Genomic DNA, 13815 nt, shown 5'->3' on the forward strand with positions numbered 1-13815 from the left:
GCCCCCCCCCCTCCAACAACTCCCGTTCAAAGTCGTGGTCACTTGTAGGGAGCCCTGCCATCGTAATGTAGTTTCCACCACTGGCTCAGGCCCACCAATGAAGATGAGCACTGCTGCAATGTTTGTTTGAACATCAATATACTTCAACAAATATATATTTTACTTACATTGCATATAAGTTCATCTTCTTGGTTCTTTCAGTAAAGTCACGTAGAAGGGAAATAATAAAAATAAAATAATAAAAATAAAACATAATAAAAATAATTCTCACGACGTTTCGGCCACAACGCAAGCAGCCGTCCTCAGGTAAAGAACAGGTCTGTCGGAAAGACAGCGTCTGAATGAACACCACCAGGCTTGATAGCATATATATACATATTTTTATTATTTCCCTTCTACGTGACTTTACCGAAAGAACCAAGAAGATGAATCCCTGCAGTCACGAAAGCTTTAAATCGAAATGCATATAAGTTGTTAAAACTATGCATAATTTAGCGTAACCTGGCTTTCTTCCTGTGCCTACACAACACATTGTGTGACACTCGTGAGATGTGTATGCTGTATATGTACAATCTTGTACTGCCTCTGGAACCTACGGTAGTATAGGTGTTCACCTGCTGCGACTAATGAAAGTGTCTGAGATGGAACTAACTTGATTCCATGCTAGTTTTAATAGTCTTGCAGTTATGTTCTCCTGCTTGATGCACAAAATGTATGTGGTATACAGCAATCGAAACAAGGTTGGCGACGTACTGTGTCAAATAATGTCTAACATGCATACATTAGCTTCAATGTGCTGCAAAGACCACTCTGAATTAACAATGCCTTTCCCCGACTAAAGTCAAGATAATTGTATCATGTGCATGCTTCTGTGTATAGTAATACATGGACATGGTAACCATGAAGGTGATTTGGGGCGACAGGGTGGCACATTGGTAACATTTGTTCCTCACGACAAGAAGGGCCTGGGTTCGATTTCCAACTATCTAGGTTGTATATTTTCTCTGCATGGGTTTCCTCTGGGGTCTCAGATTTCCTCCCAATAGCTAAAAAAAACCCAATGTAAATGGTGATTCATAATTGTGTTTTGGGTTTATCCATGTAATGATGTGACCAAATATATGTTGTGAAATCCTCCACTATCGCACACAGCCAAAACAAATTAAGTTGTCGGGCGTACATGCGTTTTCACGGGCCAATTATTATTGTTTCAGCTCACCGGCATGTTGAAGAGTAATCTTCACAACTACATATAGCAAAAGTCATGACATTTTGTTCGGAAATACACTGCACACCATCAGGGGGAAATATCTAGGCCTCACAGTAAGAACTGAGGAATTTAGATGAACCATGCCAGCTGATCAGGCCTCCTTAAGTAGATACCACGACATCCCGGGGAACAAACAATGAGATTCACAGTTTATTCTAAAGTAATGCATTCATGATTAAAATGTCTTGTAATTTATCAGGGCCAATGAATAACATTTTACAACGTATTATACCTGATTATGTAGCTTCTGGCCTATGGGTTTAGCTGCTGGTAATTGGCTAATATCCCAAGGCTAAATAATCACCTGAAAATTACTCAATTCGGGTTACACACAGTAGCATCGCCCCCCTACTGTGAACACTTGGCAGGATCCTCCTGAGCAAGGTGTCTTAAGACTTGGCGAGGCTTTCCTGGGTGAACAATCAATAATAATACAATTATTTATAAGAACTATAAATCTTGATGCAATATTTGTATATGGTTGCCTGATCAACTCTCAGAGAATGTTTAGCGAGCACATTGTGTTACTTAACTAAAAAACGTGTATTGGACATGTAACAGTGGGTCCCAAATGTTGAGCAGCAATAAGGGACATATCATTAACTCAACCTTAATTAACGGTGTAAAGTAACTGAAGTTTAATTAACTATCATTTGTTCATTAAAGTTTAAACTTTAATCACCACCCGTATCAGCTGTCCCTGATACGGGTGGTCATGATTAAGGCCTATTGCTCAACATATACAATAATTTATTAAAAGTTGTCCAAAACAAGAGTCTTTTTACCCTGTTGTTCAGATGTGCATACATTTCAATCAACGACCACATCCAATGCACATTCATTTTACATTGAAACGAACATTTTTGCCCAACCTTGAATGCTGACATTTATTTCTTCGACAGAGCTTGTTGTTTGAAGAGGCAGAAGACATGCTATAGCCAAGGCTGGCATTTACGAACCAGTGAATTATATGATAATTGTTTTTTTACCCTTTAATCTGGCAACAAAACTGACATCTTTTTTACGAGGAGTCATGTTTGCATAGACCACAATACCTGCAGTCATAATGCAAACAAAAACATAACTCTGATAATGTATGCACTATCCTTGAAGTTGATTGGTCCACACCCGAGACAGCTTTCCTTAGAGCAGGGGTCGGAAACCAAAATAACAAGAAGAGCTATTTCTTTCCAATTCGGTACAAAATTCAGTATTTCAAGAGCCGCAATGCATCTGAGTACATACTGTACTCACGTACATATTGTCAAGAAGCAGCCCGTAAAGAGCCGCATGCGGCTCCGGAGCCGTAGGTTGCCGACCCCTGCCTTAGAGCCTAGTCTCACATGGGTTGGTGCATTGTCTTTGAGTTGTGCGCCTTTTGGCATCATCTGGTCGTAAAAAACGGTGTCAGTTTTGTTGCCAGATTAAAGGGTAAAAAACAATTACAGTGATCCCTCGTTTATCACGGTTAATGGGGACCGGAACCCCTCGCGATAGGTGAAAATCCGCGAAGTAGGATTGGCCCCCCTAGGAATTTCCGTATATGTGTGTGTGGGTACCAGAAAGTTTAAAATATGTATATTTATACTTTATATATATATTTTACTTAAATCTATTTAATTATAAAACCTTAATATTATACATTCACTCACTCACATATATTTTACTTAAATCTATTTAATTATAATACCTTAATATACATTCACTGTCTCTCTCTCTCATACGATACGTATTATGATGCGCAGCCAATCAGCTCACGGGATACTGTACATCCACTCGTGCTCTCATTCGTCGATCTCGCGCCGGGAACCAATCACGTGCCTTGTCTGAGTGCCCGTGGGTACAGTATGTACAAAGCCTCTGAGAGAGTTTCTCTCTTTGTCTGGCATCCTGGGAAACCGTTTCTCTCGCGCATCACGATGAAACAACAACGCTGCTTTCCGCAATACGGCTGCCGATATGGCGGTATTTTAGAATTTTAATTTTTCGATGAATATTCTTGAAAAATCCGCGATGCACTGAGGCCGCGAAACTTGAACCGCGAAGTGGTGAGGGATTACTGTATCATATTTTTTTACTGGCAAATGAGGTACCAATGGTGTAAATGCTTACCCCGAGCTCTCATACTCTGATGGTGCATTGTCTTTGAGTTGTGCGCCTTTTGGCATCATCTGGTCCAACCCATGTGAGACTAGGCTCTAAGGAAAGCTGTCTCGGGTGTGGACCAATCAACTTCAAGGACAGTGCATACATTATCAGAGTTATGTTTTTTGTTTGCATTATGACTGCAGGTATTGTGGTCTATGCAAACATGACTCCTCGTAAAAAAAGGTGTCAGTTTTGTTGCCAGATTAAAGGGTAAAAAAACAATTATCATATTTTTTTTACTGGCAAATGAGGTACCAATGGCAGTGAATTATATACAAGTATATACATATAAAACTGATGAAGCAATGATGACATTCTGGCACAAAGGGCCCATCCTTTTCCCATGTGGCAGGCATTGCTTCTTCTACTGGTGCAGCTGGATGAATGGAAGGCTATTTCCAACTGCTGCTGCTTTGTGTGTGTGGTGTGCTTTCCCGTCCTCTGTCGGTGCAGCTGGATGAGTGGAAGGCCATTACCAACTCGCCTGCCCCCCATGAGGCCCACCTACCGGAGCCCTGGGGCTCGCGTCTGACTCGCTTCCAACGGCTCCTCATCCTCCGCTGCATCCGACCAGACAAGGCATGGTGATAAAACGCAATGGACATTTGTCTGCAGTCACACAGCCAACAGCAATCATCCTGGTTGAGCAATGTTGGGGTGTGACGGTGGTTAGATGTTAACTACCTCACCTGGTATACAGGAGGTTGTGGGTTCGATCCTGACACCTGTATATTTGGAGTTTGCATGTTCTTCCCGGGATAACGTGGATTTTTTTCCAGGCCCTCCGGGTTTTCCCTCCACATTTAGAAACATGAGTTCAGAGTATTTGGCTGCTATTAATTTCCACGTGATAGGCTAATTAATTGGACGATCATTTGTGGCCAGGTCGCTTCTGAAAAATATCTGTATAGCTCAGTGGGCTTCACCTGGTAAAATTAAAATAGTTTCATAGTTTAGTTGTAACAGCTTTACGGCAAAGTGCAGAGGTGTAACCACGTGCACCCTTCCCCGGCATCAGCAACATCGATTCATTCAATGATAAAGTTAAAGGGTCGTGCTGTGATTCAAGACTCAATATATTTATTTGTCTCGATTTTACCCTTTTATTAATATTTTTTTTATCATGTTCCAGTCTAGTTTGCATAGTTGTTTTTGTTATTGTTGCTCAATTAGCCTAAATATAGCAAGCATTACTTGGTAATGTTGCATTGGCAATGGTGCACAAGCGCAAATAACCACAAAACAAAAAAACTCGTCAATAACACTGCCTTTAAGAGGAAAAGTATATAATATGTAATGTTTCTGGCAACTACGCTTCTTCAAAGCACATTATATTACTGAGTTAATGACATGACCCTTTCATCATCGCAGCGGCTTTTGGCTGGCCATCGAAACAAAGACGGCCGCTGCATTGCTCGCTTTTAGATGCGCGTCTGCGGCCGTCTGGAATGCTCTTGCTTTCCGATATTAGGAAGCCACTGGAGCTATGCACTTTTACTTCTAGAGCAAAAACTAATTTATTTCGAACTGATAAGTACACCTGATGTTGATGTCACCCACCTCAGGGACTGCTGGCTCAGGGGTCTAATTATTTTGTTAGAGCACGGAGACACTCCTCTGACAGCCTGGACTCAAATTCAAGTCACTACCCTTGATTGAACCAACTTCTCAATTACAGAAAATTCAAGAACTCAGACTGATCACCAATTACTGCATAACTCAGCACCTCACACTAAAATTGATTCAGAAATTACTTTTGAATCGTTCCAGCTCTGAGAATTCATAATGTTGGTCTGATTGACATTGAACATTCTTCCCAGATGAGCCCCCAGTGCGAATAAAGAGAGCTATTGAAGTGACTTCAGTCGTAGAGTGTGATGCATTTACAGCTGCCCCACATTTCATTTAACCCTCTTCATTTTTCCCCCCCAAAAAGTGATGGAATATTGTGCAAGCGATGGCCCCATCTTTTACAGATGGGGCCATCGAGTGTAAAAAAATATAATAATTGTGTTGAGATTGGTGGGAGACTTTGAAATGAAATATAGTTTTCTCTTAGAATTTCCCCTGTATCTTTCTTATATAGCCGCAGAGCCACAGCTACAATTTCACATTCAGGTGGTCAAGCTAGATAACTGCGTCAGGAGTAGCAGAGTTGTATTGCTGTGATGTCACCTTCGTGTATGTTGTAGGGCCTGTTCTGGATGACCACAGTCGCCAAGGCCGGATTAAGGTTCTTGTAGGCCCTAGGCACTTCTGTTTCGTAGGCCTTCAGTGATAACTTTCGACAGTTGGTACTGCTGCTGCCCCGTGTTACTACTACCGCCGCTGTTACTCCGCTTGTTTCACGCTTACTTCGTCCAGCCACTGGACAGATGTCGTTACTGACACGTTCATTATTCAGTCTGCGCCCTAATTCGATGGGAGCGCGCCATGTGCCGCAAGATAAGCAGATTTAATTCGAAGTTATTGGAAAAAAAACAAGGTAAGCCTAAAAATAGCTATTAGCGAACATTCCTTCAACTATGTCTTGCTATGATTATATCGGATGACGCAGATTTAAAAGGATGCCGTTCATTTTCGTTGATAACAAATTCAGTGGTCTGACAGGATGACTGCATTGAGAGTGCCATGTTGCTTTACTTTCGTTTAAGCTTAACGATTTGTCTGACTGTTATTTTAAGTATAATATGCCTCACTTGCAACGAGTCAACGACTTGTTACCGCTGCAAAGAAATTTGCAACGAGTAGCCACATGAATATATTTATTCAAGATGATATCTTGGTCACATATTTTTATCATACATACAAACGAAACAAAATGCATGGTCATTTTTTTTTTCGTAGGCCCCTTTTAGTTTTCGTAGACCCTAGGCACAGTGCCTCCTGTGGCCTATTGGATAATACGACCCTGACAGCCGCGCATTGCTGGAGAGTTTTTAAGTTTCCATTTGTGCATCGGGTGCATCCAGTGAGGTATCTACAACCGGACCACCCTGTGTTTCTGACATCAACCCTCCAGAGTTGTGTTCTCGTCTCCGACACAGGGTGGTGCACTGCTAAGCTGCGAGATTTCCAAATGGGCACCTCTTTGTCTCTCGACCCGAAACCCATCGCAGAATTGGAATAAGAATTGAGAGAGAGAGAGAACAGCAGCAACAACAAACGGCACGTCAAGTTAAAAACGCGTGTCATGCAGGTGATCCCGGCCGTGCAGCAGTACATCGCTGAGGAGATGGGCGAGCGGTACATTGAGCCACCGCCCTTCGACCTGGCCCACAGCTACAGGGACTCGAGCCACGTCACCCCGCTCGTCTTCGTGCTGTCACCCGGCGCCGATCCGATGGCGCTGCTCATGCACTTTGCCGACGAGCGAGGTCTCGCACGCTCACGCAGCACGCACATGGAGGGGGGGGGGGTGTGGGAGTTGTGACCGTGGGAGTGCCGCTGCTGAGCAGTTTTAGCGCTCTTACATGCAAACTCAAAGCGATATAGAGGCAAACGAAAAAGGTGCAGGCCCTGCGATAAACTTGCTAACCCCACTGCTGGCGGAATGGCCGTCACTAGATGCAGCTCCATGGAGCCTTTCTAGAAGGCATCTTGGGCTGCTCTTTCACACTGGCCTGGTGGAAGATGTGGCAGTACCCCCCGGTGTGGGAGTTTGGCACCAGGGAGCGCCGCTGCTGGGCAGTTTTAGCCCTCTTACATGCCAAATACGAAGCAATATAGAGGAAAATTATCAAGTTTCATCCCTGCGATTACTTTCCAACGCTACTGCTGGCGGAAGGGCCACCACCAGAAGGAGCTCCATGGAGCCCTTCTAGAAGGCATCTTGGGCTGCCCCTCCACACTGGTCAGGCGGAAGATGTGGCAGTTCCCACACCGTGCCCGTCTACACGCCGATCGCCTTTGGCATACCCAGTTACACCGCTGGGTGGACAGGGGCGGCGGATGGGTTCAAGAAACTCGCTCCATTATTTCAACTGCCTCACGGAGACGGAATTGAACTGGCGACCCGTGGGTTGAAAGGCCCATTGCGCTGATCACTACACTGTGGCAGCATTGTGCAAAGGAATTTGTGGTAATATCTTCCTGATAAAGTTTTGTCAGTTAATAGCCATTCCCATCAGTTTGAGGGGGTGTTTGCACACATGCAGTGATTTTCTTACCAGTGCCTGAATACAGATGAGCCTATAGCTTAGTGTGGCTTGAACATAATTAACTATTATTTCCTTAATGGGCAATGCACAAATAATGACCAACCTTGTGGAGACTATGGGTGCGCCGTAATGTTCGTGCGATGGACGGGACCTGTAGTGGTGAGGCCAGCATGTAAGAGTGTGAAGGGGAGGCGGTGTGCGGTGTAACACGACCCCGCCTCCCCACCCTCCTCGCGATGCCTGCCTCGCTCAAACAATTTTGTTCTGCTGCCTCAAACTGTGCTTCCCACCTGGGTTCTGAGCTTCAAAGCGTAGGGAGAATACATTAAACTACAATTGAGGATGCTATTGACAGCATGGGTTAGACGTAGTGCAATACTGTTAGAGACCCTGAAAATATATTACAGAAATGCTTTTGATATCTCATATATATTTACCGGCAACTACTAACGCAAGGTAAAGGTGCAGCCCGCAATTGCTTGCTCATGTCACTGCTGGCGGAAGGGCTTTCCAACAGAGGGAGCTCCAAGGAGTCTCTCGAGAGGGTAATTTGGCCTACTCTTCCACACTGACCAGACGTTTGACCTACTGATCGAACATAACAAAAATATGGTGAACCCATTTATACTGCTGGATGGACATTATACTGAAATTGTCTTTGCCATAAGCCATTTTAGAAAGCAAAGAGGCGTTTTCTCCTGCCATATTAAATACCAACTAAACACAGCTGGGTTTTATATAATAGCAGTTTTTTTCCCGCACGTATATACATATATATATAAGGACTTGCTGGTGAATTGTATTGTCTTGATAGACCACCAGATTATTATTATTATCTATAATTTTATGTTTAAGTCAGAAACTCGTCTTTTTAGAATACAATGCCGCTAATTTGTAACCACGCACGAAATCTGCACGAAGATTAAAAGACATTTTAATTCATGCTTTTTTGTGCCCATATACCACGTGTACTTATTGCTAGTTGATCAGTTTTTTTACTGACTTTGCCATGTGTACACTTGCAGAAATATTGAAACTTGTATTTTCACAAAGCTTCCCCTTTGGGGCAGTTTTTTTTTCTCAAATAGCTTTTTCCACATTCAAGATATAGGCTGCCCACTAACCAAACCCACGCACCCACCTACATACCAGACCGACCCACACACCGACCTACATTTGGCTATAATTCAAAATAACACATTTAATTTTACATCTTTAATTGAAGGAGCATACGAATAGGCATGTGAATTCTAAAAGGAGTAACAAACCATAGTTTGTACACTTGACGTTATTAAAATGATCAATCACTTGCCAGTTGCATGCCCTTGCAGGTATGGGAGGCTCCAAAATCGAAACGATATCTCTGGGCCAAGGCCAGGGACCCATCGCAGTTCGTATGATTGAAAAGGTACGCACACATTCTTACATAACCTTTGTTTTACCTTTGTGTTTTTGAATGCCATTGCTAGCAATGGCACCAATACAGACGTTTGTATTGTAACGCGGTGATCACGGTAAATTATGCGCGTGCTATATTAAAATGTTGTTCTATTCTGGTGTGTTCTTTACAAACAATATTTTAAAGTTTTAAAAAATTTTATTTTTTTAAAGTGCAATACACTATCTGCCCATGATTTAGTATTCAAACAAACGTGTTGGCAGCATGCCCAGTTGGCGCTGCAATGATACATGCAAAGCTCCTCCCTCTCTCCCCTGCATGTATGAATGTACTGTATGTTGAACTTCTTTCGCATCGTACATAGCCAACCGTGCTAATCGGAGATGTAAGATCCATTGCATTAAGTTATTGTATTGCTCCATATATGATCCATAATTAGTTTATTTTGGGTTATGTCGTGGAAGTATAATGTCAATGTTTATTTTTTTACTGTAACCCTCCACCACCAGATAAAGCCAATCCAAACCAGGTTGTCACGTCTTGGGAAAATATGCGAATTGATTTGCTTCTTCAGCCTAACCGGATGAATGTTGAAGCGCGTTAACATTAGCTCAGCTTTCACTCCATATCTCGCGGTGGCGAGATGTTAACTCCCTCGCCTGGTATTCAGGAGGTTGTGGGTGTTATCCTGACCCTGACGCCTACGTATTTGGAGTTTTGCGTGTTCTCTCTCCCCGTGGTCACGTGGATTTTTCTCCAGGTCCTCCGGTTTTTCCCTCCACATTTAGAAACACGCGTTTAGAGTATTTTGCTGCTATAAATTTACACTTGATAAGCCACTTCGTTGAGCTATCATTTGTGGCCAGGTCGCTTCTGAAAAACAGCTACATAGCTCAGTGGGCCTTACCTGTTAAAACAAAATATCCTCCTATGGTATAATCAAAGTCTTTGAAAACGCATCGATTGCACAATGAATAGTGATTCTTATGCTCATGGCAATGCATCAAATCTCACGTGGAAAAATAGTTATTTCCTCTTCATATCTGCTGAATGTAACGGGTTAATGTGATGTCTCCAGAGCTCGGTGACCGCTTTGGTCACCACGTTATTGAGAACATAATCAATTCTTGAACGAAATTGTGGCCCTGAATAGCCAAGATTCATTGAGTTGTTAGGTGAGGTGGGGGGTATAATTGATACACACCTCCTATGCCCAGGTGAAGCTGATGAGTTGTGGAGGGCATTAATTCGTTATTTTTTATTTACATATTAATTATTTGGTTCGGTTGGTTAATTAAAATGAGTGTCATAAACCCTCTTCCACCCGACACAGCCAATTAATACGTGTCCCTTGAATCATGATGGGGGTTTACAACACACACGTTTACACGACTACTTAACCCAACAATGAATCATAATATTGGTTGTGGAAGCCTACGTATATTATCTAATTAATGATATTATTACGCTTGTTTATCTGGGAAAGGCTCGCAGACTCTTGTGATTTCAGAAGAGTCCTGCCAAGTGTTCACAGAAGGCGGCGATGAGTCGATGTATATATTCCAACCAAGTAATTTTTCCAGATAACTTTTCAAAATTGGACCGTAACGCTGGCACGTGATGGCCTAACTGTCGCAAATGAATGACGTCACGTGATCTCTCACGTCCACCGTGAAGCAGATATTGTTGGTGTTGAACTGTGAACCTCTGCCGCTAGGCCACATCACCACCGTTGCAATGAGTGCTACACGTCCACAGATCCACACGACCAGCCAGCGAATGTATTCAAGCACTGCTTTATTTAATCGAGTGCACATTGCTTTCATTGCAAACGAGATGCAATTAGATAAAGTGTAATTATAAAGTAAAGAGTTACTTTAAATCGTTGCCATTTTTGTCATTGCAGTCATATATACGCTGGACTTGATGCAAATTTAATGAGATGTGATATGCACCATAATTGTAGTTTGTGTCTGAGCGTAATGAAATGGTTCTGGCGTTTAAAAACAAAGTGATTCCAAAAAAATCACTTCGCCATATGCTTCCATGTCAACCCAGCTTTATCCTTCGAGTCCTTTACCCAAGGAGACACTACACCTGGTGTATACCAATTCAATATCTGCGGTCGTAGTAATGACAAACCACAGGCACTCCGATTTTTCCATCGCAACATCCATGGGAACGCTAGTGGCCATGTGGGGCTATATTGAAGCGTGGAGTTCACATTTCTGCAGCAGAATCCTCCGGCATTGAGCCGTACGTCTATTGGCACAATTCAAGTGTTGTTGTTGAGATTGTAGTCCAGGCATCTCTCGTGGCTAAAGACTCCTCCGTTTGGGCATCGATGAACCAACAATTATTGCAGTTTTTGTTTAATTAGTAGGATAGATACACGTTTTGATACAGCTAATTTTGAAGTGGCCTGCACAATATCATTACTGGCCAGTTCGATAAGAAAATCAGATGCCGTGCTTGACAATCAATGGCAACCATTTGCCAACGACAAACTCTTGCATTGTCTAAAATGAATAAGCCAATGATCCTATAGCGGACTATGGGAAAGCATCAACAAGACACAGCCTTTTCATTTCCAACTTTGGCATGACAATCCTTCCGAGACACAGAATCTCATTTGAAATTCCATTAAATAGCAAATTTAAATCATCTGCAGGAACCTGCAAACTCATACGTTTGCATAGCTCTTAGCAGATAAGCTGCTCTTTGCAAAGCAAAAAATATGCCCGCCCTGTTTCCTCATCACATTATCCACGAACCTCCACGCATTTAACTCTATTTGTATTCTTATGACGTGTAGAAGGGCATTTAAAGAGCATGTTTACTGAGTATTTGCTTAAGCATTCCGTTTGTTGCATCTGCATTCTTCTTCTTTCTCACTTTCAATTTTAGTTTTGGGGGTTTTTTTCCCAACAAAAGCAAAGGTTTCTGTTCACATCATTGACTGCTTTTGATTGGGATAAGGGGTGAAGGGTGAGACAGAGGGATTTCTATGGTCTGAGGCATGCCTCCGCTACCATCACCACCATCATCATCAGTCATCATGATCATTATTCTCATTAATAATGACCATTATCACTGATTAACATAACCGTTGTTCACATTTATAAGCTTCATTATCATCATAATCGGTACTTACATTATTCTTTAATACGGGTTGGTGAAGGAAGTAACGTTAAATGTCTATATCAAGGTTGCTAAGCCATCCAATGGCCTCTGTTGTTTCCCACGAATCTGGTACTCATGTTGTCATCAACATTATCTCCCTCACCAACATCATTATGATCGTCGTTGTTGTCATTGCGCTGGCAGGTGAGTCCTGGCCAACGCAGCCATGTTGTTAGCTGCTCCAGCCTGCAAAGCACCAGGAGATTATCAACCCCCTGAAAAAGAAACCACACCATCCGTTGAGGAATTGCTCCACTGTGGACTGTGATCCAGTTCTAGCCTCTCGCGAGGCGATACGACTTTCACACGTTTGCCCATTATGTACAGACTTTGCCTGTGGAGTCATGCACAGTTCACAGTGCAGAGGAACCGCCACGGTTAAACATAGAGGTTATCATCTGTGCTCTATCTATTGCTGGATAAAGGCCTTTGCGAGTCATCACCATGCCTCGTGGTTTCCGGATTGCAACGATTGATTCAACTCCTGCTCGATAGCTGATCTCATTGTGCCATCTCTGCTGTGGCCGTCCTCTCAGGCGTGTTCTCTCGTTTGGCTGCCACTCAATCATTAGTCTCGAACGCCAGCCATCCCTCATCCCTTTTCGCAACACATCCTGCCCAAGTCCACTCTCTTTTAGGAACAGTCAACGATGCCTCTAATTTGCATTTGTCCCTATCCATGTATTCTTCTTCCTGTCCCTGGATTTTTTTCCGGGTCCTCCAGTTGGTCCCTCCACATTTAGAAACATGCGTTTAGAGTATCTGGTTGCGATAAATGTCCACGTGATAAGCCACTTCGTTGGGATATCATTTCTGGCCAGCATGCACTTCTCCGCGCTTCTCTGTCGATGTACTTCGTTACGATTGCGCAATCGGTTTGACCAAAAGGGATGGCTATCGAAAGGATGAGGCAATTGTTCAGCAGGTCAAATGCCCACCCTTTTCCCTCATAGCGCCGGTCAAGTGGAAGTGCCTCCATGCTCAACAAATGAGAGTGGCCGCAGTTCGATGCCCGATTGGCAGTCCTGAACCAAGGCTGTAAATTTCACGTTCCTCAAGTGGAGCCGAATGAGGGAGCATGCCTGAGAGGATGGCTACCAGAGGTGGAGCTCTGAGCTCAGCTCTTGTGCAGCAGCGAGATGGAATATTGTGTCGCAAGACAGTGAAAGACTAAACTACTGAACTATTTTTGGTATTTTATCAGGTGAGGCCCACTGAACTAAATCACTCTTTTTCAGAAGCAACCTGGCCGGAAATGAGAGCACAACAAAGTAGCTTATCACGTGGGAATTTATAGTAGCCAAATACTCTTAAGCGTGAGGGATGATGACGATGTGCGGTGGATTGATAACGGCTTTTGACTATGATGGTGGTGTACATGAGCAAGTAATTGCAGGGTATTACCTTACCTTTAGTCTGGCCCAGCTGAGAGGACTAAAATATATACAGGCAGCTCTATGCAAGGTATTAGGAATTGCAATCTCAGGGTTGAACCATGAGTAAGTTCTGGACAGATGTTTATCGATTTCCTTGGCATGACTCAATGGCCACCAGCATTGTTAATATTATTTTTTAAGTTATGAAACCGTAAACACCTTGCCGAAAGCACGAGCAGAATGAATGACTCTCTCATCAATTGCGAATGAAGCTCACTG

General features: G+C 43.0%; 1 protein-coding gene across 10 annotated transcripts in view; it reads left to right on the forward strand.

Annotated features, from left to right (window-relative positions):
* Positions 1-13815, forward strand: part of LOC144934736 (dynein axonemal heavy chain 3-like) — an 864594-nt gene that overhangs the window by 823294 nt on the left and 27485 nt on the right. For all 10 annotated transcript variants that reach the window (XM_078860821.1, XM_078860816.1, XM_078860817.1 and 7 more), the window contains 3 exons: positions 3872-3997; positions 6618-6795; positions 8910-8986. In XM_078860821.1, the coding sequence (XP_078716947.1) occupies positions 3872-3997; positions 6618-6795; positions 8910-8986 (381 nt within the window). The remainder of the gene's footprint in view (positions 1-3871; positions 3998-6617; positions 6796-8909; positions 8987-13815) is intronic.

The sequence above is a fragment of the Lampetra fluviatilis genome, chromosome 11, assembly GCF_964198595.1.
Source record: "Lampetra fluviatilis chromosome 11, kcLamFluv1.1, whole genome shotgun sequence".
In the NCBI taxonomy this organism is placed as follows: domain Eukaryota; kingdom Metazoa; phylum Chordata; class Hyperoartia; order Petromyzontiformes; family Petromyzontidae; genus Lampetra; species Lampetra fluviatilis.